This window comes from Eutrigla gurnardus (assembly GCF_963514095.1).
Source record: "Eutrigla gurnardus genome assembly, chromosome: 6".
Taxonomy (NCBI): Eukaryota; Metazoa; Chordata; class Actinopteri; order Perciformes; family Triglidae; genus Eutrigla; species Eutrigla gurnardus.
Genome location: NC_139920.1, coordinates 25,637,920 through 25,665,797, shown reverse-complemented (window position 1 = coordinate 25,665,797; position 27,878 = coordinate 25,637,920). Strand labels below are relative to the sequence as shown.

The following is a 27,878-nucleotide window of genomic DNA, read 5'->3' as shown; positions in this document are numbered from 1 at the left end:
CTTATTGAAACTACTATAATGCATATTACTCTTCCTGTATAATCACAAGGAAAGCATTAGCACCTTTGCAGCGTAACTTGAAAGTAATCTTTTCAAATAAACTGTTGTTATAAACGCAATGCTCTCGTGTCTTCATTGAGCTTCTTGTTCATTCTTAAAAGAGGTCAAGTCTCAACAAAGGTGTAGTTTATTAAATTATCCAAACATCATAAGTAAACAGTGCCAGTGAGTATACCGTCATGACTCTATTCACATATACCTAAGCCACATTTGGATAAACGCATACATTACAAAAGTCAACTTAAAATAATCCCTTCAGAAGATCTATGTAATGAAAACTACAGAATTGGCACAAACTTGTTTGCAAAAAGGCAACAGAGTAAAAACAGGTGAAGAACCTTTTTTTTTTCTTTGACATTTAGTTAAATGAAAAAAAAAAATAAGAGAGAATACAACTCACAAAAGTACGCTTGTACAATCCAAATGACTAAATGTCAATATCTAGTGCACATGCTGACAGTGAATACGCCTTTTTGTGACAAATTGAACCGTTTTTTTTTTTTGAACAACGTAGAGAAAAAGAATGGAACAGCTGGAGGGAAAGCTGAAACAATGACATCAAACACAAAGACCATAATGTAATCAGGAGGACGTCGGGGACAAAAGGTGCAGAGGAAATCAATGAATGGCACAGAACATCAAGACATGTATGGCTAAACGTCCTGAAGCGAGACTGTAAGTTCACACATCCGCTGATGAGGAAGAGCAGAAACACTGATTACAGACCAGGTTTGATAACATACATTTAGTTTCCGACAAGAAGAAAAAAACAACGTATAGGAAGAACGGCAGAAACACAAGACTTGCATAGAGAGACCTTTTTTTTTTTAAATTCCCCGCTGCATAGACAATGAACACTGCAGCAGTTAATCAAGTATTTGATGAAAATGACAGGTTCTGATTTAATAACCAACATTCTGCTTATGGAAGTCTACTCGGAGTTGTTAAAGGGGAGCGCTGCTGAAATATGGATTCATTCTCTAAGGTGCTAACCCTCCAGGAAAAGACTTAAAAGCATTACCTGAGATTGTTTCAAGACTATCGTAATCCGTCGCTGTGCTCTGGATTTTGACGTTTATCAGATATGCAGTAAAATAAGTCGTGTTTCCTCAACCCTCTTAGTTTTTCGTGAAAGGATTGACCTCTCCTTGAGCAACAACTCCAAAGTTGGAAATCTTAAGAAACTTTCAGGCAGCGCTCCCCTTTTAAAATATATGCACCCAAAAAAATGCAGCATGGAGTGAAAGACTGTGGTTTCACTGCCGAGGTCACCAAACTGGAATTAGGGTGTTTGTGCCGCTGACAAAATACCAAGACTTTGTGAGATTACGCTCTCCTTTTGAGGTGCAACAGACAAAACAATTGCAAATTCACTTGTATGGGCACGGCATATTATGAACATACTGTATGAATAAATGAGGAGAGTGCAGAGTCCAGCGTGAGGTTATTTATAGTGACTTAGGGCCGGTCATACGTTCCCTGTGGCTTCAGAGTATTAAAGCTGAACAGGAGGTGTTGGTTGCAGTGAGCACCATGAAGTCATTACATTCAGCACTGCACCACATTCATTAGTACAGCCCAACAGCTTCTATCCTACAGTAGATTCAAGAGTACATTTGGTTGCATATATTGCTTTAGACTGTGAAAACAGTTCAGATGCATGAAATAATTAAAAAAAAAAAAAGTGGCAACAGGTGAAAGAAAACATTCCTTTGAACTTTTGGGGTCACAGTCTGAATCTGTCAGAGTGATAAAGGAACTAAACGGGACCGGGTGCAGCTGAGAGTTTAAGGTTTTGCCTACTGTGAAAATATCTCGCAACGTAGACAAAGAAAGAAGTTGTGACTTGAGAGCGATCTTAGAAAAAACATGGCGTTGCTTCTATTAGCCATCGATGTTCTCTTCATAGACTAATGGTTTATTCTAGGATTTACAGGTTCAGCAGCACTGAAGTTTGATTTTTAAGGTATGACATTCATTTGCTTATAGCTGGTGAATAAAAAAAAAGTTCACTTCAACTGAATCAGCTGCAAAATATGATTTGTTTGAGTCAAAAAAAGTGCTTTCAGGGAAGGAAAATACTTCTATCTCGAGCTTTCAGCCAGTTTACCTCAGAAAGCTTCTTGTTGAAAGAGACAAATAAACAGTACGGTGGTCGTTTCTTTTAGTGTCCAACCAAAAGATCTAAATTCTTAAAGGCCTTTTTCGATGTCTTTTGTATTTCAAAGAGAAAAATGCGAATCCAGCAGCAGCAGTAATTTCACATCGTTGCCGTTTCAGAGCATTTTAGGGCTGGCAGAGAAACCGTAATCGATATACATTTATAAAATGTACCACTTTGAAAATACTGGCAGAGTAGCTGAAGGCATAGAGGAGGAACAATGAGATTTGATATGTGACGTTATTTTTTGTGTACAGAAGTGGAAATTGCACGTATCCCTCTGCACCTACACGGTCAAGAAAACGCATTTTCTTCAACACAAACACTGAAATATACATTTAAAGCTTGACATAACACAAATGCACAAAAAGCACATTGCTTTCCCCTTTTTCTGATCAGGATTCCCGGTTGCTCCTGAATGACATCACGGTAAGGCGAGCAGCTGGTCTGAATGCTTATTTCCATTGTTTCCACGGTGGCTGTTATCAAAGTTGTCTGCCAGTCTTCTGGGTGAAAGACTGCAGTTCTTTAAAAGGTTGTATGGCGGAGGAGGGGGGAGGGGGGGTGACTCCAGTTTAACTGCTAGACAGTCGATGGTAAAAGTAGATGTAGCCCAAGTCTTTTGGAGGCCGTTCTGACAAAGACACTTTGTGGTCGTTGTAGATCACCCACCTACAGGGAGAAAGAACATTTGTGGGGAAAACAGCTTATTTTTGCAGTAAGAAATGCTTTCAAAATGCTTTTCAAGAGGAACTGCTACGAGGACAGAGGAAATGGGTCAATTTATTTTTTCCATTTAGTCTAAAAAAAAAAAAGTAAGATTATTTTTAATAATACATTTCAGACTTCTGATGGCAAAAAAACATAATAAGCAAACTGATTGAAAATGTATTTCCTGAAATGAAAACACATCCAAGGTTTGACCATTAAAAACAGACCGGGAACTCCCTCATAGAGATCAACGATATGCTTTTAGTTTCTGTACCGCAATTAACTGAGTGAATATGAAGAGAAACTGTGCCTAACTCACCTTCCCTCCTTTTTGATGTGGCAAACATAATGTCCAGACATCGTGGATGCTCCCATGTGACTGATGAAAGCAAAGAGCTCATAACCTGAAAAGGGGGAGCATCAAGTCAGACAACGATGTTAAAACACAACCTGTTTAAATGAACAGCTTCAGTGGAGTACATGGCATACAAGCACCAGGCATTCATCTGCACACTCATTTAAAGCCTCTACACAGGTGAAAACATCATAAAAGGCAGCAAAGCCTTCATGTTACAGATCAAACATAGTGGCCAAAAAAATGATCAAAAATATAAAAAATACAGCAATTTACAAATTAAAATTACATTACATCTGAATTTTCAGAATTTACATATAAATATATGTTATTTTGTTTTTGCCCCATGTATGTTTCAACAGCACAGGACCAGTAAACCTCTCGTGGTAAGGGAAGTTAAGAATCTGTGAATACTGAAGAGAATTAATTCAAAATGATGAAAATTCAGAAGGTCCGCATATTTAGGCTCCATATCAAGTCTTCAAAGCTCCTGAATCATGTTGTTGTGCCTGAAGTAGGTCTGGCAGAGTAGGTCAGGATCACCAGCATCACCACTTTAATTGGAGCTTTGCACGACGTTCATAACATCCAGGTGAAATTTAAAATGAGGCGGTCGAAAACGGACTCTGACCCCATTTTAATTTCATTGTGATGGAGGTCTTTGTCTCGCCAAATAATATGCTAAACGCTTCGTCGCCGATCTAATTAACCAAACCTCACCACCTTCCCACTCCACCTTTAATCCCAGCTCCACTGGTTCTACGTCGACGAAGGTTGATGAAAGTAAACGTCTCATTAACTTGATTGTATCTTTAGATGAAGATCAATGCCAAAATAATCCATTTAAATCGGTGAAGTCACTCACGTCCCGGTCCGTCTTTGACCCGCGGGCCCGACGCGTCCCTGTCGGGGGACAGCGTGGAGTCGCTGTGTGAGTTGGCGTTGGAGAAGGCGTTGTCGTTGGGCTCCGTGTCGGCCATGTCCGAGATGGCGTCGCTCTCCTCCTCCTCCGGGTGGGTGAAGATCCAGTCCAGTGCTCGTTCGAGGTTATTGTTCTGAAAAAAGAACGTATTAATACGTTTATACCAGCATAAGATGCATATGAGCACAGCATTTTCATAATCTATCCTCTCATTCAGGTAGCTCCTCAGGCGATGCTGAACATGAGAGACATTTACTGGGGAGGTTGGCAGCAGGTCTCCATCTGGGCTGCATTCCCCCCTGAGGATGTTTGTTTTTAATCCCACATAGAGGTGTGATTCCTGGAGAACGTCTGTCTGTCGGCTGGCGAATGAAGCCGCCAGCTTTTTTTTCTGTCACTGAGGTTTAAAAAAATAAAAAAGTTATTCCCCTTCCAATTTGGACTAATAATAAAACCCCTCTCTGCTTCACACCTACATCACGGTCATGAGGAACATGTGTTCATTTCTTTTTTTCACCTCTGCGACGGCGACAGCAGCGGCGACTGGGACGGCAACGGTGATGGCGAAGGTGTGGAGGTTGGTGGAATTGGGGGATGATAAACAAGGAAGCCTGGTGTCTATTTCTGTGCCTTAATAACACTCTGCTGTGCTATTTTTTGCTGAGGGGGGCAGTTTGAAACATGAAATGTGAGAATCGGGGACCATTTCATAACAGGGGAGATGCATTGCCTTTGATTCACTCACACACACACACACACACACAAATCAATACTTTTGTACCGTGCGTTTTGAAATTCCTGGGTACGATGTGATGATAAAACGGCTCGGGCTGTCTTGGAGGCAGATCCTATTCCTAAAGGCTGCATTAGTGTCCATATGCTGCTGGGACTATTTGTAAACACCGTGTAGAGGAGGCACATTTAATCACTCTGACATGTAAGACCTATTAAATTTGCAGTTTGGAAAGCAAACAAGTAGGCCAGCCAAGCCCATTTAGGAGTGACAGCCCGGTTTCCATCGTCTCGCCCTCTCTTTGCTCTCTTTTTCAAGCAGCACGACTTCCTGCTTTGTCATGAACTTTTCGTTTCCACATTTTATGACCATCACTGCGAAACTAGCCCTCCTTTTTTTCTGCTCATTCAAAACAAATCGATGTTACCACAATAAACTAATGGTGATTCATAATAAGATTAAGACTCATTTCAATTAGCTGGCAGAAACGAAGAATAATTCTAAGAAGGAAAAGCCATCTTCTTGCTGCCAGCTAATGGGGGGTAATAAAAGGTATTATTTAGTATAATTACATAACGTGTAAACAGGAAACAGAGGTGGGCTGAAGACTGACCGTGGCTTTGAGTGCCTGGATGCTGTGAGTACGTGGGAAGCCCATCGAGGTGAGGATGGCGATGCTCTCCTCGGGGGGCGAGTTGCCCAGCAGGGTGGCGCCCATGGGGCTGTCGCTGGTGGAGGGACCGAGATCCAGCATGGAGGGGAGAGTGAGAGGTTCTGCAAAGTCTGAGAAAAGAGGGGAGATAATAGAAGATGAGACATCTCCATGTATATATTTCTATCGATGAATATATTTGTGTTGGCGGTCAAAGAGCCGTCCAGAAGAAAAGCAAACAGGAGGAAGAAAGAAACACCCTCTACATCTGAAAACCTTTTAAAAACATGTAACGTACAAGTAAACTCTTTTAATGAAAGCGAAGTGACCCTCAGTCCGGGAACAAGGACACTCCTGCTGTTATCCCTCGACTCCTGGTCGTAAACAGAGTTCATTACCGTCCTCACCATGAATGAAAATGCGTGCCACTTATCTCCCACTCGTGTCTCGAGCTCAGCCTTCTTGTCACATGTCGATTACCCATAATACAGCGGGGTTTATGCGACAGGAAGACGGCCGCTTGCAGGCGGAGAGTTTTAAACACACATCTGACCGGCTTGTTTGCAAGTTCAATTATTGCTAAATGAGTTGTAGGCAACTTCTAACATGAACTTTGACAGTTTTGATCTCTATTCAGATTCAAGAGCGCTGTTCAATAACGCTCTTTTTCTCAAAAATAATGAGGATAAATACGTATAATTGAGTCATTTTGCGGTGCTTTGGAAATCTCTTATAAGAAGGTGTCATTAGTTCACCTTTGTAAATGCAGCACCTCGGTCCAAATAAATGTATCTAAAAATGATTCAGTGAAAAGTTTAGCTGTAATTAAAATAATAAGTCGAAGTGATAATGGGAAAGTAATGGAGCCACGCAAATGTAGGTGGAGGAAGGAGAAGTTGCCTTTGTTCAGCAGGCAGGGCCGCACCGTTTTACTGAGGTTATGGAGCCTGAATGCAGCCCATTCTGCAGATGCATTAGGCCCGTTTAAAAACCAACAGGCTGCTCTAATTTCTCTCCACTGTAGAAGCACTTTACAGCCAACCAGGGAAATAAAAGGGACACGAGTCAGTGCCTCGGGGGAGCTTCTTTAACGCTGAGGGGCTCTACGACAGCCACCGTCAGCCCCCGACAAAACTTTCTGGTAATGATCTCACATTCACAGTAAACAACTGCAGTCTGACACTCGCAAAATAACGAGTGTAAGGGAAGAGCCGGAGATGTGACGCGTCTCTCACTTTGAATTACCTTTGTGCTTACAAGGTCCCATGCAAATAAACCTGCCTCGGCTCTGTGTACTTGTATGCAGAAATGTGTTTTTGGCAGGTTTGCATAGTCTCGTCTCAGACTCGGCTTATTGGAGAACTGTGTCTCTTTGAGTGCAGCTGCTGTTCGGATTATTTGTCACCAGTATTTTTGGGTCACCCCTCACTTAACACCTCCCCCCCCCCTCCTTATTTCTCATCATCACTATTTTGTCTTTGGCTATTTTTGATCATTAAACCCTTACATAAATTTGGCTTTCATTAATCAATTAAATTATTGGATTTCTTGGCAGGGAGGCACCATGTTTAAGGTCTCAACTGAATACTTCTGAAAACTGGAGCTAGATATAAATATACAGAGTTGCCCATAAAGTTGGAAATCATTTGCAAATGTCTTGTCTTTTATAGCGCCAAACAAATGTTATGCATGAATTAATTTCACCTGGGTGATCGGGACACATAATGTAATCATTGCACCTGGTCAAACGTGAGTACTGATGCATTTAAATAGGAATAAACAGAGGATTGTGTGTGAAAATAAAATATTCAAACTTTATGGGCAACAGTGTAGTTACAAACGTATGTTTTTTTTATTGCCCAACGGTTTAGGGAAGCAACGCAGCAGGTTGAGGTCGGATAAAAACACATTTTTGAATCATGATCCCAATTGGCTCTGTCCATTGAAACGGATTATCTTCATCATTATCCATCTTTCTATCCGTCATCCCTACGGGAAGCTCTCCATATCTGTGCCCCATCTGAATGAAGTGATGGCTCCTTACCCGGCTCCTCCATGTGGGCTATGATCCAGTTGAAGGCCATCTCTGGGCCCATGTTGCCTGTGTAGTAGACGGCCTTCCTGCAGGCCTCCACCGGAAAGCCCATCTCTGCCAGCTGCATTACCGCCGCCTCATCTATTTCCGGAGCTGGGGACACGACACAAACCAACATCAATAACTTAAAAAAAACCCATAGCAGTTGCTGATTCAACACCACCGGTAACTTTTTCCAGTGTAAATGACCGATCTGTGCTCTCTCTCTCTCTCTTCGGGCCTCATTAAACAAAGAGACCGGAGGAGAAAATCAGCCCTGGGGACGTTTCTTCATTGAGGGATGATTTATCAAGGAGAGAAACGAGCAGAGCCACGTGGAAAAGTGCAGCGTTGGAGGCAGAGAGCAGCTGCTCACGTATACGTGGTCAGAGATTTTAGCTACGCAGCATTCATCACCGTTGCCTGGTGCTCAAAATACATTTCCCATGGCTGCAAATTATAGGAAAATATCTCATATACATTGTACTGAATAATTAAAATCGGAGAATACTCACAGTCTATGGAGCCCATGGAGTTATCTGGAGAAGGAGAAGAAACATATTTCAGGCAAAGGGTACACAACGAGATCACACTCTATCACTGGTTTTGTGTATTTTCTTGTTTGTGCACTTAATTTACACATACATTATTTGGTCTGAAATCACATGAAAGCTAAATCTAATTTTAGATTAAGATTTTTGGCTTCAAAAGATTATGAAAACAAGCCAATCGAGATGAAACGATGACCAGTAATGCTCTGGTTTTGTCTGGTTTACAAGTCTCTTAATGCTGCTCTCAAAGTGCACCAGATCGATGGGTTTCATTTTAAATGTATGCAAGTTTCCTTCTATATGCATCACGTTTCCACAGTCAATGAGTCGTTTCATTAAATCATCACAATCTCAACATTGAGTTTTTAGATTTTGCTTTTCTCTTTCATATTCTCACTGAATTAAAAAAAAAAAAAAAACAGATCATGATTCATTATAAATATCCATGTATTTGAAAAAGTTTTTCACTTTAATCTGGAAGGAGACAATCGGATTAGCAAATAAACTCAACCCACAAATCAATATATATATAAGGGCTTGAGGAGAGCTTCATTGTTTGTTTTGTGCATTAGGACAGAAAAATTGGAATCCCAGAAGAGCCGAGCTACGTTTTTTTGACTTCCATTTTCTTAATGGCCTGGAATAATTGAGTGAATGGATGATACACAGACCGATGAGAAATAATTCGGTTCAAGCAGCAAACGGGAAAAACAGATTTGCGCGCCACTGCGTAATCAATGAGAAGTACGGAGGCCTTTTTGGAGGCAGAGGGCTAACCGATGATTTATCACTGCTGATGCCAGCTGGGGGATAATGGCCCTGTGGTTAATTTGCAACCAATATAAACTTGACATAAATAAATCAGAAAAAGCATTAAAAACAGCACATCATTCCCTCTGACCTCCTCTGAATCTCTGAGGGAATTCAACATTCAAATGACTCCACCACCTCTAACTTCCTCCATCCAAACAACATTTACACATATTTCCACCTGTCAGATATGCAACGGTGCCTCAGCAAGGTAGCTTCAGTGCAAAGACAGTTTTAAATAGATTCACTGTTCCAAGCAGCCAATTTCATGTGTTTGGAGGTCTAAGAACAAGTACAACATGTAACATTCAGTCCTAAAATATTAAGGCATCCTCAGACAAACATGTCCAGACTTCAGTTTTGTCCTCTGAGTTTCCTGATTCGTAACGTTGTGCCTCACACACCTGCTAAAATATTAAGTAGGACACTGATGTGGTTGAACTCTGCAATCAGCGGAAGGAGGGAGAGGGGAACGAGAATTAGAATCTCAGAGGAGACGAAGACAAACAAGAGGCGGGAGGATGTAGAGAGGCAGACAAAAAAAAGAGGCTCAAGAGCAAGTATGACACGCTGGAAACAGCAAACAGTCTGATGCAAGAAAGTTTGTAGAAAAGTAACGATGATGCGTTGGCTTCTACCTCAAGTGCCCAGGAAAAGTGCATTACGACGAGGGGATCTCATAAAATCATTATAACTTATTAGGCTTAGCCACACTGCGAACACAAACAACTGTCCAGTAATGGATTGAGCATGCCTCGCCCATGGGATTCCCTTCAATAGGCCCCTAAGAGAAAACCAGGGTGGCTTTGAGAATAACATCATACTAGAAACAATTTCACGGATCATTTGTCTCTGTCACAAAAATCCCCTACGCCTCCTGAAAAGGATGTTAGGTAGCGGCTTTGGAACGACACACACAACAACACACTCCATTCCACCTTTTTCCCACCATCGGTCTCATATGCGGGGTTTTTTAATATTCCGTACGCCCCGTGTATTCAAATCAAGCGTACAAAATATGTTTGGCTATCTGGGTTAAAATAAGAAAAAAGAATGAGGTGCTCGGAGAAAACAATGCCCTTTAAAATTAATAAAGAGACTGTGAAATTGAACATGATGGGCCAAAAATGCCCCCAGTCGTTAGTAGCGCTGTTTTCTGGCTTTTTTTCCCCCTAGTAGGCATGCATGAATGCAAATACATCCCTGTAGGGTCCTGTAGGTGAGTCATGGCAGCTTGTGGCCAGAGGGTCATGCTCAATGAATTATGGGTTAGAAAAATGGAGCATTGTCTGATATGAACACGGCAGAAAATATCTCAAGCAGCACCAAACGTTGGCACCAGTATTCGTTTGCGAATAAGCAATAAAGCGGCAAAAACATGGAATTTATATTATCCTAGTTCTAATCTGGTTGTCCTAACTGACACACACACACACACACACACACACACACACAGATACATAAGATGCACTTGTTACGTACCTCTGGTGTCTTCGGGTAGCACGATGGGAGGCATGAGGTCAGGCAGCTCCTCTTCGTTCGCCTGGAGCCCAGCGGCTCGCAGCCGGCTCAGATCCAGAAAGTCTGGAACATCAATGGCCAAGTCTGCACAGGAATAGACACGCAGAAAAACTTAACCGTATTGACATCCATGGTGATCATCAGACGTTGCTGCAAGACTCCCGAAGCTGTGATGCTAAAAGCATCTTAGCCCAGCAGGGACCTACGATGGGGGAGTCCAAAGCAGTATCTTTTTTCTTTTTTTTTTAAATCCTTTTAAAAACGTTCCCTAAGACACAGATTTATCAAGAGTTCTTTTATCAATGGGTTGTTTGAATTTGAAATTTCTTTTAAATGTTTAAATGGCTAATTTTTTCACTGATTGCTATTTTTGTTCGATTCGTGTCTTTTATAGTTAAGCAGGTGCCGTGCACACATTTTTAAACACAATAGCAGTTTACACAACGTACCAATTTCCATATCTCATTAGTGAAAATGGAGTTTAACACTTTAAACCCTTGGTTTTGTTGGCAAAATGCAGTTTAAGATGTTCAAATGATCACTTGCACACGTCAGCATCCCTCTACAAGATATGGACAGCATGAGAGTTGGACTACTTTATGTCTGTGTCTAATGTTGCAGGTGAAGCCACTCTAGAGGTTACAAAAATGTGCTGTTTCACCAGCAACTGTACGTGCCTTGTGAATTGCTGTTGGGCGATGCCCTCTGCTGGACATTTACGGCACTACAAATACCTGACAGATAAGTTACCTAGCTTCTTCGGCACCCAGTCGACCCCAAATGTGAATTTCTTGACCTGCAAAATCAGATACTCTGGGAAGGAGGAGAAACGGGAAGTTCTGCAGAAGAAAGGAATTAAAATGTTATAAATACAGTCGGTTTTAATTTAAAGATGTGAGGTGGTGAGAGTAGTCACTCCAAGGTCGAGAGCAGGTGGCGCTTTACTCACTTGACTCCGGCTGACTTGGCCTGCAGCGCTGAGCTCCAGAAGTCGGGGACGTTCTCCGGCTCTGTGAAGGCCTGCAGGCAGGCGGTGAAGGGGATCCGCGCTCTAACCGGCTCCGGAGGAGCCCGCATGTTCTCCTCGGCATCCCTGCGCTTGGCCTCGTACGCCAGCAGCTCCTCTGATCACCATGGCAACACAGAGAGAACAAACACACACAAAGTATTAACATCAGAAGAACTCCACAACGTGATGTATTTGAAGAAATTCTGATTGGCCCCGAAATGATTTGATCCCAGAGTTGTTTTATTTTGCAGGGGGCAGTAAGTCTTCATCACCTTTTATCAGGGTCATATAGTCACTCTTAGAGACAAACATGTCCTCATCTCCCAGTCTGGCACGCCAGGATCTCCTGTGCCCTTTCAGAGGAGAACCTGCTGATTCCCCCAACGGATGATGCCACCTGAGCCGCGCATCAAGCAGCCGTATCGACCAGAGGCAACTGTGGCTTCCTGCTGCAGCAGTGTGCTGTATGTGTGTGTGTGTGTGTGTGTGTGTGTGTGTGTGTGTGTGTGTGTGTGTGTGTGTGTGTGCGTGCGTGTGTGTGTGATCTATTACCTCGATTGGTGGCCGCCTCGATCGGAGCCGGCAGCTGGATGCAGTAGTCCACCCGCTGACTGTAACGAACCCGGCGTGACTGGCAGCACTGAACTCGCTCCTCCACCAGGAAGCGGAAGACGTCGCTGGGGTTCTCGGAGCCGGCGCTGTTCCTCTGTTAGAAGATGAGAAGGTGAGTTGGTGTCTTGTGGTATGAAAAGTTGTCACAAATACTGTTTTAGCGAGGCTTGCGTGACACATGACAGCCCGAGGTTTGAAATAATAAATCTATTCTCTGCTGAGGTCTATAACAGTCTCCTGGCATGACTTCAACCCCGACTCGCTGTTTGACCCACATCTCTTAATACAGTCATCTATAATATATACCCTCCCCTTTTATCCATAACCGAACGCGTTACATCTTTCTAGAATCACGGGTGCATTAATCGCTCCGTATCTCATCGCTGCTCGTGAACCTCAGGGGTCATCGACGTTTATTTGAAGACCGCGATGAATGACGGGATCACACCGGTTCGCACTGCGGCCTTTTTTCTGCAACCCGGCCCCTTCTATTCTAAGAGGTTACAGAAATATACACAAGTTATAATTTTACTTCAGGCCAAGTATTCAGGCTCGGACACGGAAGATTGCTGATGGTGGCGGCTTTAGTCACGCTAACTCTGTCTGGATGACTAACTCTGCGTCTAGTTTACAGACAGCTGTAGAGGAAAGCAAAGAGGACGGTTATGGCTTCTTTTTTTTTTTTAAGCTTGAGAGCTGTAAGGAGATAATGGGGCAAATATGGAGAAATTGAAGCTTGGTGAATTTGGATGGTATGTTGGAGGGAAAGTGTCCGAGTCAGAATAGGAAGCATTATCTGTCCTGCCTGTGTAACAGATAGCACTGAGCTATATATATCCACGTCAGAGCGCCCCACGTATAGACACAGTGAACTGTTTAGTCAAAAACAGACCCCCTCCCCTCCCAATCGACTGCCTGTCCCGGTGCGTCAGGGTCACATGCAGCCCTGCCATCTTGTAGAAAAACTGTGTGACGTCACAGTGGAGAAACTTCAGGCTTAATATGGGTTAGTTTTATTGGGAGGCAACAAAAAACTAGGATTAAAGAGAACTTTCCTCTCTCCACGTAAACACACGTATGTGGTTTCTGCTCATTTACAATCGTTGCACACTTTGAATGTTTTCTTCACATTCACACTCACCTCCACCAGGTTGATGAGATGCAGGAGGAACTCGTGGGCGTCTTGTTGTCTGTTGGATGAAAACTCCGGGTGTCCCCTGCTGACCAGGGCCTTCAACATGCGGGGAGAGACGCCCTTCTGCTGGTGCTGGAACGACAACAGACAGGGCGTCACACACACACACACACACACACACACACACACACACACGGACTGACTCAGAGGGAAGTATCAAACAAGACGGATGTCTACATATTATGTTAATCAATAGGCAGCGATGCGTCCATGTGTTCCATCACTTTGTTGTAATGTGAGCTGGTGACGGCGTGACTCATTTTAATTACTTTATATACTGCTGGCTGATTGATTTTTGTTTTATTCTCTTATTTCTATGTCCTATTTTGTTTTGTTATTGATGTTATAATAGGTGAGGCTATTATAAGCCCCTGTGGGTTTCATGACTCTCCTTGCACGGTCTCGCTGTTTTCTGTTTTGCATTTTAAATGTGCTAAATAAATCAAATCAAATCAAATTGAATAGTATTACAAATTGAATAGTATTACAGTTCATCATGATTATTATTAGTTAGTTGATTTATGTTCATCAAAAAAGGTCAAAAACAACAATATCAAAAATGTAGAAAAGTATAGAGTAGCATAAAATATAACTACTTAAATACAAAATTGCACTAGTAGCCTACAGTAACTACTTGCTTGATACATACTGATATAATAATGTTGTAAAGTGGAAACATCTACCTTCCACACTAATTATGCCCACAATCTTTGCCAAAAAAGTCATTTTAATGAGATTATTTATGGGTAATAATAATTCCTCGGTACAGAGTGATCGCAGCCTGCCAGCCGCTTCCCCAGCTGTCAATACGCATCCAAACTTGACCCCGGCATCACATGTGTAGGAAACGCAGGATCACAGCGCTGCCCTATCAATTACTGCGGCTGGGAGGCTTAAAAGAAGCCCAGGGCTTACAGGCCGAGTCCCGGGCCCCATTATGCTTTAATGGCTTTCCTCTCCCAGTTTCCTGGCAGCCGTGTAGTATGTGGTTGAAAAGGCAATGGTTTCATATCGTGTGCATTTAACTTAGTAAAGCGAAACACACAAAGAAGCGCCAAAAATCAATTCAAACGAGGACTTGAGAGACTGCGGGAAGCACAAAGCTATCGTTAACGGCAGCTCATAGTTGTGACTGCGTTAAGCAGTAATGTAGGGGAATAAAAAAGCACAAACGCAGGATTAGAGCTGTGAGATGCACATGTGGGACTGCAGCCTCACAGCTATTTACAGACTAAAGGGAAAAAAAGGTCAGAGCACATGAACACTCTTGGAAAAGAAATCACATCTTCCTCTTGTTTCAATCAACATCTGTTCAGACGTCAAGGTGTATTAATAACACAGTTATGTTGCTTTTAGAAAAAAGGTTGTTTCATGTTTAAATTGGGAAAACGTCAAACTGAAAAGCTGCAAACGGTTTGGACATTAAAGGGGAGACTCACTTTGCAACCACTCAGTATTAACATGCTTCTGTCAGTTATGGACCCAGTTTGGGGCGCTGGACATACCCAGTTTAATACCTTGTATTCTTCTTTCATCACCTGTTCAATGAGCTCAGATTTCATGGGTGGTTTGGAGTGCTGGCCTGAGAGCAGTCCGTGTCCCAGTTTAGCCCTTCAGACAAAAAAAAACAAACGTTATGCACCTCGAGGTCTTTGCTCGTCAGAGAAAATGATTTTAAAAAAAACCTTAAGACAACAGACCTGGGGTCTGATTCAGCAAGAGTTCAGGTGTTTTTTAGTCCCACAAAGCTGGCTCCAGTTCAAACCTTTTATATCACTTTTCTATGAAATCCTTCCGATTAACAGACATGGTATGTTATCTATAATTTATTATTTAATTACATAAATATCTGCTCATTCTTCAGACAACAGAAACAGTATTAATAATTCACAATGCTACACATTCACTTTATGGTGGGAGGCTCAACCATTACAGTTCCATCTGTATCACTTAATTCAAAAGCCTATATCAAGATTCTGATAAGTCTTATGTTGATTTACACATATTAGAAGAGTGAAAGCAAGACAGCAAAATATATCAAGAAGTGCATCTGAGTTTGAGTTGATTCGCTGTAACTATATTTATTTATTATATTTACTATATGTAATTATATTGACATAATAGTTTATGTATTAGCTTATCTAAGTCATTGTAGAGTTATTTCAAGCATTTGAATGACAACGATACACGTCAGCTCCTAACCACGCAGACATCAGCCGTTGGAAAACAGCCTCCCTTTGTTTCGTGTTTTTCAACACTGCATTATGTAACGCAGAAGTCACTTACATTTGTGTGGCGAAGTCCTGGCTGGGGTCGAGGGGCGAATAGTCAAATATCCTCTGAAGATTACCCACATACCTGAAGATCAGAATACATGTCAGACGCTCGCCTCGGATTGGAGCACATGAGACGTAAACACAAGGCCAACGGAAACACAACAAAGTGGTGCTGAGAAGATACTAACACCTAGTGTTACTACTCGTACAGATGTGACTGTAGTTTCTCTTCCTAGATCGGTTTGTCGATGATGAGTAGGGGTGAGTATTGGCAAGAACCTCACGATACGATACGTATCACGATACTTTGGTCACGATACAATACGTATCATGATATCACGATATCACGATATAAGCAAAGATGAAATCACAAGTACCTGTATATGTACATCAGATGATATTGATCAGAGGACAAATTGATTAAAAATGATTTCGTTCAAAACAGCCTCTCCATTTTATCCTTTTATCCTTCCCATGAAATTCACTGGAATAAATATTGAAAATAAAATAAAAAAGGATAAAGTACTGCATTCACAACTTTTTAATTTCGATCTTTGGAGTTGAAAAACCGATATTGTATTGGGTGGCAAAGTATCGCGATATATTGCCGTATCAATATTTTTACCCACCCCTAATGATGAGTTATTTCCAACCAGTGAATCTCTAATTTGGCCTATTGAAGCCTTTTATTAGGCGTCTCGTGTTGCTAAGGAAACTCACTTATCAAAAATGCTGCAAGATCTCTTCGGTTGCTGATACATGCTGACCAACCTTAATATTTGCAATAGCATTTTGATTTTTAACAGCTTTAGAATATATATTTTGTCTCTTATTGTTACAAAACTGTGCTGTAAAGTAGAGACATGGACCTGCATCTATATGGTGCTTTTCTTTCATGTCAACATTCACCGTTACACACATTCATACACTGGCTGCCATACAAGCTGCCACCTGCTCTTCAGATACAAATCGAATCATTCACACACCGATGGCACAGCCTTCCGGAGCAATTTGGACTTCACTCCACAAGCTGAGCCACAGTCGCCTCCATGCACAGTTCACATGCATGACTTCAGGATGTTGTGTTTCCCTTCGAGCGAACGCTCGTCACTCCGTACTCACATCCTCTGGAAGTCCGGGATGCTGAAGAGGACCTGCATCACTGTGCCGAGGTAGCAGCTGTTGCCCAGGTTTTTGATGCCTGTGTAACCAGAGCCAAACACCGCTTTCAACTTCATGCCCGACTCCTGGATCACCTCCCACTCGCTGACCCGCGGCCGAGCGTTATTGTCTGTGTGGTGGCCGTTCTCTGTCTGCAGGGAGAGAGGAGAGGGAATCAAACCTTCTCTGTGGATGCCTCCCATTTTGGTTTTGCTTGTTCGCAGCTTAGACAACTCACTTTTTTCTGTAGCATCTGTAGCATGTCTATTCCAAAGTGTGACAAGTGATCTGACATGTGAGGGTCCAACACCGCTTCCTCCTCCTCGAACGAGTAGACGTCTAAAAGCAAAAGCATCAGTTCAATCACTACCATGGGCCATATTTTGAACCTGACTTCATAAAGATTAACGCGTTAACAGATTTCTGGTCCACCATCTGATGCTCCGACATCTAACTGAACTGAAAATCATTCGCTTCATGACAGAAACAAGCTTGTGTTTGTTGGATTGCATTAGATTATAGAGGTAAATCAGTGTATATCATCTTCAAATCAAACCATTTAAATAACAGTAGTGTTTCTTCCTAAATGTGTTTACTGGTGTGGGACATTATATGAAACTTTCTTTGTTTGCGTTTGTAAAACTAAAACACTTTAAAGGGATACTTCACCGGTGAAAACATGAAACTATATTGAAAGTCGGTCATATATGTAGTTGAATTTTTTAGAACTTGGTGCTTTCTTGACCGCGAAAAGGCAGACAGTGACTTTTTGGCACATGTGGATGGAAGACAACAACTGCCACAATGCACAGCTCCGCAGGCCACTCCCACAAGACATTCGAAATCTCCTTCTTTCATATCAGTTTGAGTAGGATGTTGCTTTTAGTTTCTGCAAGTGAGGTCCCACCACTGGTCTGTAATCTGTAGTCTCAGTGGGTCCCTGGTCTGTAATAGGTCTGTAGTCTCAGTGGGTCCCACCACTGGTCTGTAATAGGTCTGTAGTCTCAGTGGGTCCCACCACTGGTCTGTAATCTGTAGTCTCAGTGGGTCTCTGGTCTGTAATAGGTCTGTAGTCTCAGTGGGTCCCACCACTGGTCTGTAATAGGTCTGTAGTCTCAGTGGGTCCCACCACTGGTCTGTAATAGGTCTGTAGTCTCAGTGGGTCCCACCACTGGTCTGTAATAGGTCTGTGGTCTCAGTGGGTCCCACCACTGGTCTGTAACAGGTCTGTAGTCTCAGTGGGTCCCACCACTGGTCTGTAACAGGTCTGTAGTCTCAGTGGGTCCCAAAACTGGTCTGTCATAGGTCTGTAGTCTCAGTGGGTCCCACCACTGGTCTGTAATAGGTCTGTAGTCTCAGTGGGTCCCACCACTGGTCTGTAATAGGTCTGTAGTCTCAGTGGGTCCCACCACTGGTCTGTAATAGGTCTGTAGTCTCAGTGGGTCCCACCACTGGTCTGTAATAGGTCTGTAGTCTCAGTGGGTCCCACCACTGGTCTGTAATAGGTCTGTAGTCTCAGTGGATCCCACCACTGGTCTGTAATAGGTCTGTAGTCTCAGTGGGTCCCACCACTGGTCTGTAATAGGTCTGTAGTCTCAGTGGGTCCCACCACTGGTCTGTAATAGGTCTGTAGTCTCAGTGGGTCCCGCCCCCTATAGGTGGGTTGAGAACATGAGGAACTAGTGTTGTAGTCTCACCACCTCTAACCACAGCAGCCTCCAATGATGCACAATGACGATATTTGCGCCATCGGAGGCTCTTTTTTCAGAATAGAAACACGGAGATCTCCGTCTCTGGGAAAATGAGGGAATGATGCACAACCATTCAAAAATACTACCGGGTTTCTAACGACACAATATGTAAATGGGTGAAGTATTCCTTTAAAGACCACTGACTGACCGACTAATATAATAACTGGGGTTCTGCAGTTAAGATGATCATGTCTCAGCGTGTCTCAGACCTGCTCCGTCCGGGGTGATGGTGTCCATCTTGACAGCCAGGGGGTATTTGGTCTCTTTGTAATGATCCAACGCGTGGCCGTTGCCTCCGCTCCCGTCAAAGAACCACTTCCCACAGAGCACTGCTCCATCTGTCAGGTTCAGCCACAGGTTTTCCCTCATCTCACATTTCTGACACTTCCAGCCACTGGTAGCAAAGAAACACATGCAGGATCAGATTTTTACATGTGTAAGTAACGCAGACATGTTAATGGCTGCACAAATGCAACCAGCTGTCTGAGTGGACATTTAAAGGTTGTAGAAATGGCACAGTGGTGGATCAGTGTGGCTTTGGTGCTTTTCTTCCTACCTGGGTGGGATCCGGACCCCATTATCCAGCTGTCTGAGGCTCCTGGCATGTCTGGAGACCTGGATCTCCTCCTCCCAGGATTCAGGCTCCTGCTTCTTGTAGGCTGATGGTGCATTGAGTACTGCGTCACAGGCGATGGTCACCTGAACATCACGGGAAACGGCATGAACTTCTGGAATATATCAGCCTTTTTCTTAAAGAGAAGACTTAAGGAGTGAGAACCTGTCTCTCTCTTTAACTTTTGGTCAATAACAGTGAATAGACGGGACAATAGTGAACGTGCAAATCTATGCAAGACGTTGTGAAGCTGTGCCACATAAAGCGATCGATCCAGCAGGAAGACGGGTCTAGTGCAGAAACACATCATGCAAAAACAATAAGGGTAGGAAAAATAATGTGCATTCACAACATTAAATCATTAACATTATATAAATATTATAAATCCAATGATGTGCCAACACCAAGCCCCATTCACTACAGGAGCTCATACTATAAAAACTGGACTCCATGCAAGACACGAGACACAAATATAGAATATAAACAGTACGTGCATTCAGTGGTTCCCCAGAATTTGGCAAAAGAGCAGTCTATGAAACACTTAAAATCTTTTATTAAACCAATCCAGCAGAATGTTTCTGGGTAAGCTGACAGCTATTAGAGGTTCGGTGATGCACGGAGGAAACTCTGAGCTTCCACAGAATATATTACATTCTTGAGTGGAAAAGTTTGAAATGTGTGACCACCAGGGAAACTCTCACTTAAAGCTAAACAAATGATTCAGGCTTTTTCGTGACAAGAACGCCCGACCTGTCTGTTGGTTGCCAGGGGAACCACTCGGGCACCCGCCCCCAACAACATGCACGGAAACACACAAAGAGCTTGTGCAAGCGCCAACTCACTGACCAGAGCGGGCAACTCCTCAATATTTGGTAAGGGGATCTCGAAGTGGTCTGGAAAAATGACGAGCTTGGCCTCGTCCTCATATTCATAGTCCTCGCCGTTAAAATCGCGGTTTAGCTCTAAATCTACAGGGGAGGAAGGACACACGGGCGTTACTGTTGTTATTTTTATTTCTCTTCGGGAGTGTGATGTGTGATCTTTTTTTACGTCCTTGCTTCGTTCCTTTCGTCAACACACAAAGACTCAGGACGCCGTCAGCACAAACAGATTAAACCTTGAATCAGACGTTTGACAACAGTGACAGGATGACTTCATACGATGCTAATGACTCTTTTGCTCAGACACAATTCATGTAGAGCTATATTTAGACATTTATAACACACTCTTACCACCAGCAATGTACTGTATAGAGTTACCACTGAGGATGGATTGAATCTCTGACATTTGTCTGTGCAGCTGTGGCACCTTCATTTCCCTTATTGATTACATAACGTGACTGAATGATCAAAAGAAGGGCTGCTATTCTAACCAGTGTCTTCCTTATTGTTTCATCTGCTTGACATTTTCTTGACTCATTTTTTTGGGCTGTTCAAATGTCAGAAAACAGTGAAATAGTTCATGATAACATATTATTATATCGGACCAACCGTCCAAAACAAAGACTTTAAATTATGATGGAGCTAAAATGATTAGTCAATGATTGGATGATTGATGAATCATTTACGTCAGCTATTTATCTGCTTTATTCTTCCTTTTTATGTGTTTGGTTTTTGGTGTTTGTCACACAAAATAAAGCATTTGAAGATCCTGGGAACTTTTGATGGACATATTTTTCTCGATTATTTCTCTTTAGATCACACGATGATTCACTGATGAATCGATAATGAAAATAATACGTTTCAACCCTTAGTTTATTATCAAGTACGACAAGGAGAAGCATTAAATTGTCATGATGAAGGTATTTTTGTGTCAATCGGCTAATTGATTAACCGACCAATCATTTTGTTTCTCATCTAAATAATATCAACCTTTCTGAAGGGCAACGGAGAGAGAGAGCCTCTTCCTTTAAATCACTCCCCAAACAGAGTGGTCTGTTCTCCACTGCGGCCTAAAGTCGTGTGATGACTCATGAGAAACAGGATCAGAAGTTATCCACAGACATTGTTATTGTGCCCACTGGCCTCACGTCTGACGTTAGCAGCCGGATTAGATCACTGGACTGGTATGGAGATGACGGCGGATACATACATGCCCGTTGTCACATCAGAGATCCAAAACAGAAAGATGGAGAGGCGGATACATTTCTACCAGAGACACTGAATCAGATCTTTGGCTCGAGGGATTGACCTAATGTACAGCAATCATCAAAAGGCGATGTATAGTAATGTCTGTGGTCACTGATAAAACAGAAACATCAATTACACTGAGGGTGAGTGGAAGGAATTCCTCCCCCGCCGTGGGCCAGCAGAGAGGGGGAGGAGGGGTGACAGACACCTGGTCTTCACCGAGCAGCGTCATAGCTCCGGTGGAAGTGTGTCACAGAGGTTGACAGGTGGCGGCAGCTGAGAGGTCGACGACCCCCCCCACCACCACCACCAACCCACACCGGGGAGGAAGAGGGGGAGGAGGAGGCTTTGATTTAGAACAGTAACCAACCACACACACAAATAAATGGGCTATATTTGGAGCACAGGAGGAGAGGTCTCATCATGGGAAATATCTGACGCTTTGGGTAAAGGCCGGCTGGAGGGGCAGCTGGCGGGTCACCGCGGTGTAACAGACAATAACACCACCTTGTAATGCAGAGTAACGGAGAGAGAGGTGTTTCAGACCAAACATTCCAGGTACTTGTAAGTTACATTCTGTGGTACATTATATGTATACTCCAACATGTTTCCCAGGGGAAATATTGTACTTTTTGCTCCGCTACATGCTATACTTAGGAGTATCTGACGACTACAGTTACTATTTACTTTTCAGAATTAAGATTTTACATACAAATTTGGACTTTTATCCTATTAAATACAACGCATTGTTAAAGATTACTGAGATTAACTGATGGTAACTGATCGTTTTCGGCTGGTGAAAAAGTATGTACTTCAGGGCCCCCTGTCACATTTCGGACGTCTATGATTCGTTCGTAATTCCACCATACTCCTCCGCTCCAAGCTTGTTAGCTAACATAACAAAATGCCACAGGGTCCCTTTTGGGCCAGTGTTTGGTTTTTATTTGTTTTAGACAGGTGCAAAAAGTTTTGAAAAGTGAAGCCAATGCTGTAGTGCCTCGAACCTGCAATCTTTCAAATAGCCAGCAGGAGGCGACTCCTCTGGTTGCATAAAGGAGTCGTATTGTATGGAAGTCTATGAGATAACGACCGTACTTTACATTACAGTACATCAGTCAAAATTGTAAACATGAGTTTATGGTCTCAATCACTAATTTACTAGCTAGTAGTACTTTTCAGTGCAGCATGATATTCATTTAGTAAATTATTGTCACATTTAGAGTAAAATAGACGATAAAACAGGGGATGCTTTAGGGCGTGGCTACCTTGTCATTGACAGGTCGCTACCACAGAAATGTCCGGTCCAGGAGTTTTCCGTGTTCCCGTCTTACAACGTAAAACTTTTCATTGTGTGTTTCAGTGTTTTAAGGTCATGAAAGTTAATCGCAAACTTTTGGTCGCCTGATGTCTTATTTGGCGTTTGGTTGTGCTTAGCTCCACCCTCCCGTGTCACTTAAGATTCCAAAAAAACTTCCAAACAGCAGTTCATGAACCAATCACGGTGGCTACACACACTTCTTACATACAGTCTATAGTTGTGGGCTCCTGTAGAAACATACCAGACCCCGTGGAAGAGGACCAGCTCACTCAACAAAAACACAACAATTCTCAGTTTCAGGTGATTATACACAAATGAAAACCAAGTTCTGCCGATGAACCCCGCCTAAATCATAAACACTGGTCCGTTAAGTGAAGGATCTGAATCCTTCTTCTACCTCTGCCTCCCAACTTACCTAGAAACACTTTTCCATTTCTTCTTCGGGGGACGGCGCCTCCTGCAGCTCCCGTGGCTTTCTGGGGGAAACAGGAAGGAAGGCATTAAATTTGATCAAAGAACCCTCGTCACATTAAAGCCTCATCACATTTTAACACCTTTGATGATTCTCTTTGTAAAATGTTGGGGAAAAAAAGCTTGCATGCTCTGTTGTGACAGAAGGTCCAGATGGTTGTCATTTTGAAATAGATGCTGGATGTTCCAGTTGCCAGGTCGGGTTACGAGGCGAGGGGGGGAAACCCCCTTCCGACCGTGGCACGGTCGAAACGAAAGTCATGATAAATGAAACGGCTTCATTGTACAGTTGAATTACATGGACAGATAGGCCTGTAAAGCATGTCATCATCTACATACTTTCAGACCGCCAACAACATTTTCAGAAAAAAAAATCACTTTGTCAGTGAATCAAAACAACTCATCACTATCAGGTTCTGGTGACTGCTTCGGTCTCCAGGGAGGAGGAAGAGGAGGAGGACAAGGCAGCAGACAGGCAGACAGACAGACAGACAGACAGACAGACAGACAGACAGACAGACAGACAGACAGAAAGACAGAGAATGCTGACACACTCGAGACCAAGTGGACTCATGGGAAGAAAAAAAGCAGCAGACACGGGAGCCTGCAGAATGTGAGCAGCTGTTTCGGGCCAGACCCAGGCATGGAAATAGCAACTCTTTACAAAGCAGAGCTTATCTGAGGGCAATTAGGCAATTCAGCTTTTGTTGTTTACCATCAACTCAAAAAGATGTGTGTTTTTTTTTTAACACACCCGGGAATGGACAAAGTAACAGAGAAGCCTTACAACACATAATGTAACACCACCACAGCCTTCAGAAGTTACCAGAGTTGGCTTAGTTGCAACAAAAATGCAACAATATTTTTTTAAATTGCTATCAATTATAGGATGATTAAAATTGAAATGAAAGGCTCCATTTAAACCCAAGTAAATATGAATTTATTGTTAATTTATTATTGGAAAAGTCCATTTATTGTACGCTTGCCTGTAAACAAATTTCACATTTTTGCAGCACTAACTATGAGACTCTCTAGGTTTTCACAGGAAAATCATTTTCATTAATTAATGGAAAATCAGATTTTTTTCCACATAATTGGTATGAAACCACCAGGTTCTTTCTAGGAAACTTCATAGGATATTATGAGGATATGAGGTGAAGGGAAGCATGTGAAAGGCTATAGATGTTACACGGGCAGATAGATAGAGCTGAAAACATATCAAGTGTTGCCACGAACATCAGTTAGTCATGACATCAGCAATCAGGTCACAGTGTTCCTTTTTATCTACATGATTCACCGCTGTTAATCTAACCGGAATACACAAACCAAGTGGTATGATGTTGAGAAAATACACAAGCATTTAGTATACAATAACATGTAATAAAGGCTCCATAACACTATATGATGTAGTTTTATTAGCAGTTATAGAAGCATTTGAAGTGGTTATCAATGTCATATTGTCAATAATTATGACTTCAATGAAGATATTTTATATTTAACAAAAGCGCTTACATTAATTATATCTGTCGACAACTCTGTCAAGTATGAATTAAATCAATTTTATACACTAAAATAAATACTTTTGAGTAAATAAGATCAGTTTGAAACCGTCAAAAATCTGCATTATCAATGAAACGTGTAAAAACAACATTTACCTTTTGAGTTAATATATTTTTGGTTGTAACAACCTAATCAACCCTATTCTTGATTAATATCTATCATATTAATGTCTCTAAACCCGATTGCGTACATTTCATCGACTGCAAAGCCCCTTGGAATTTAGGGGGGGAAAAAATCTCATTCTCAAGCACTGAAGGTGTAAAACGTACCTCTTTGACGTGTCGTTTGAGGTGCATGTAAACGCTCTGTCCTGTTTTGCGATAATGTCTCTCCACATGTTCTCGTCCGAAGCCCAGGAATGTGTTCATGCACACATACAGACCTCCCTCTGACTCCTGCAGACCAAAACAAACAGGAAGAATCAACCAACCATCAGAACATTCAACACATCGAAAACAAAAGTTTAGAAAATGTATTCTACCACATTCTAGGTCACAGTATTAGTCTTTGTATTGCCTTATTTCAGACTAGCTGGGAGGCAGTTTACTACTTCTTACAGTGTATTATATAAATATATCCTCACACAAATATTCCTTCTTTTAATGCCCTCATCTAAACTGACCACACAGTGTAATTCCATGTATTTCACAGTACAGCTAGGATGATAATAATCCTTTTAATAAATGACATTTCTGACAAAATCAATTTAACATCGAAGCTAAATTCTCATTGTGATGCACTGTTCTTTGGCTATCTGGCACCAGTTACTACAATTGGACACAACACGCCAGACGGAAAGTAAGTTAAGAGAGATTTCCTTGCTCAAACAATTCTCGCCTTTTGTCCAAAAATCTGTGCTGGCTCCCTTTAATCGAGAAATCTCCTGAAAAACCTGTTTTTTTAACTGTAAATCCACAGAATCAAAGAAACCAGATGTTATTTGAGCCAAAGAATGTCTAAAAAAAATGTGATTCATCTCTGATATTTGTGTCTTACATGTGTGCATCCTGTTACACACAGCTATGTATTTTTTTTATTTTATTTCATTGACAAAGTATAAAAAATCTTTGCTTTTGTGGCAGTGAGGAACTGCAGGTTGTAGAAAACAGTAAACGTATTCCTCAAAACACTGCTGGTACTTGACTCCCTGTATCTGAAACATGTTACCGGATACAAAGGTATGATCACTTTGTCTGCATGTGACATGTGGCTCACATTTAAGGGTTTAAGGATAAAAAGAAATGTAGAACCTCCTTCAAGGTTCACATTTCAGGGAGAAACAACCTCCTGCACTTCCACATGTGGACTCTCAGTGACCAAATACACCAGAACTAACCAAAATCTGCAATCAGCGTGGGCCTTATAAACCCCCGTGATAAACCTTTAAGTGGCCCAGAGTGACATATGAGCTTCAACAGTGCAAGGATAAAAATAAACTGGTCCTCCTTGGGCCAACGCTTGAACTCCAAACAGCTGAGTCACCTTTAAAAACGGTTTCAGGCGAGAAAGTGTTTTTTTTTTAATGTTGTATTTAGAATGTGTTGAGAGCAAAATCTCAGAGTTTTTCTGTCCGTCTCAAATCTTTACGAGTACAGAGAAGAAAACTGTTGATTCTCACATTTAAAAGTGTAAAAAAGAATGATATCAATCAAAATAAGGATGTTTCGACTGCCTGTCAATATAGTCTAGATCACAAGAAGACCTGAAAATGACTAAATAAATGCCTCACAATGTGGGTCTTGATCTAGTGACAAAAAAAGTTAATGTAGGAGTATAAGAATAGTACAATGGATAGCATGATTTTCTGATGAGTCACTGTGAACTCTCTATTGAACACAGTGGTGAATGTCCAACTTGATAAGTACATATAATCACCTTATATTATTAAGCTAAACTTCCAGCTAAGCACCTATGGCACACTACAAGTGGGTTTTTTAAGACACATTATTACAAAATAAAATAAAATAAAAACCATAAAGGTGACTGTCACACACAGCCTGACTCTGGTGCTTCTCGTACAGTGAACACAGCTTCAATCAGGCGTGTTCGCTCGTGTATTTGTTGGTCGAAGCTGCACAAAGGGAAGCCCCTTCATCCACCCCGTCTCTCCTCACATGTAAACAACACTTCATTATTTCATTTCCCCTCAAGTTCACGGAGAAGGTGGCGCGCGCGCACACACACTTACACACACATTACAGCAGATTCACGTGTGTTGTTAAACCAAGCCAAATCGCCTGCGACGCACATTCACCCCCCAAAAAACCACCCCGCCTCGTGTCTCGGGTGCGTGCGCGTGTGCTGTGCGCGTGCGGACACTTACGGGAGAGTCGAAGGAGAAGGCGCACTCGCTCTTGAAAACCCTGTCTCCGGTCCTGGGCACCCTGACGGTGGGCATGTAGGGGACCAGCAGCTCTCCGAGGTCTGCAGCCATCTTCGCATTCCTGCTTCTCGCAGCACAGTGCCGCGGAGCCGCGGGAGCAGCGCTGTCAGAGGAGAGGATGCTATTTTTAAAAAGCACTCCTCGTCTCTACATTCCTCCGGCCAGGGGGGGGGACGTGACGCTGAGCAAAAAATAAAAATAAAATATAAAAATAAAAATGACAGACGGGGTGGAGGCTGGTGGCTACACGCAAAGCTAATGAATGCTAATGTTGTTCTTTTGCTCTGTTGTTTTTCTTTTCTTGCAGGAAAAAAAAAGCTTCGACCTGCGCAGATATGACACCGCTTCTGTTGACTGTGGTGACGCTTTCTGCACGGGGATGTGTGTTTTTTTTAACCAGAAGGGCCCCTCCCACCTCGGAGGATGATTCATAAAGCCACCCACACTTACTACAGCATGTTCCCCCTGCAGGATCCAGGAGCAAGGAGGCTGCTCCAGTATCCTTCAGGCCCAGCAAGACTCCATCTACAATTATGTTGTTAACATTATAAACAGTTTTTCCCATTAAAAAAAAGGCTTTTTTCCCCCCTGGTGCATTTTGCGTTTATAACAAATAACATGGAAATCACATAAGACAAAAAAAAAGGTTAATTTCATGCATCTAGGCCTTTATCCATGAGACAACAATCATCTCGTCTGCACAGCTACGCCACCACGTGGACGCTCTCGTTAATTGCATGTTGCGTGCACCTTTGTGGATGAGTAAACAAGTTGTTCATCACGAGGCAAATACACGACACTCGAGTATTAAAAAGCGCCATATCCGTTTGCAGTAGCAATACATTTTTGC

At 42.3% G+C, this 27,878-nt stretch overlaps 1 protein-coding gene across 3 annotated transcripts; it reads right to left on the bottom strand.

Annotated features, from left to right (window-relative positions):
* Window positions 1-152: 152 nt before the first annotated feature.
* On the bottom strand, window positions 153-27,191 carry usp13 (ubiquitin specific peptidase 13). Of its 3 annotated transcripts, none has more exons than XM_084010732.1 (21): window positions 26,969-27,191; window positions 24,915-25,040; window positions 23,030-23,090; window positions 20,014-20,135; window positions 19,111-19,253; window positions 18,764-18,948; window positions 17,042-17,142; window positions 16,765-16,955; window positions 15,653-15,724; window positions 14,872-14,977; window positions 13,313-13,438; window positions 12,112-12,265; window positions 11,500-11,674; window positions 11,301-11,389; window positions 10,512-10,634; window positions 8,184-8,207; window positions 7,639-7,782; window positions 5,556-5,725; window positions 4,153-4,342; window positions 3,252-3,336; window positions 153-2,893 (listed from the first exon to the last, which is right to left on the bottom strand). In XM_084010732.1, exons 1-21 carry the CDS (start codon window positions 27,077-27,079, stop codon window positions 2,797-2,799), a joined length of 2,595 nt encoding a protein of 864 aa, XP_083866858.1. In that variant the 5' UTR covers window positions 27,080-27,191; the 3' UTR covers window positions 153-2,796. The 3 variants fall into 3 exon arrangements, with proteins under 3 accessions (XP_083866858.1, XP_083866859.1, XP_083866860.1); XM_084010733.1 differs by having other exon boundaries at window positions 14,884-14,977; XM_084010734.1 differs by having other exon boundaries at window positions 14,905-14,977.
* Window positions 27,192-27,878: the final 687 nt, after the last annotated feature.

What these genes read in the sequence shown, in the direction of transcription:
- usp13 (XM_084010732.1), bottom strand. Translation starts at nt 27,079, where the DNA reads ATGGCTGCAGACCTCGGAGAGCTGCTGGTCCCCTACATGCCCACCGTC. An exon ending in ATCCCGGACTTCCAGAGGAT is followed by an intron (nt 15,725 to 16,764) that starts GTGAGTACGGAG and finishes TCTGATCTTCAG; the next exon opens with GTATGTGGGTAATCTTCAGA. An exon ending in GCCAAGTCAGCCGGAGTCAA is followed by an intron (nt 11,390 to 11,499) that starts GTGAGTAAAGCG and finishes TTTCTTCTGCAG; the next exon opens with AACTTCCCGTTTCTCCTCCT.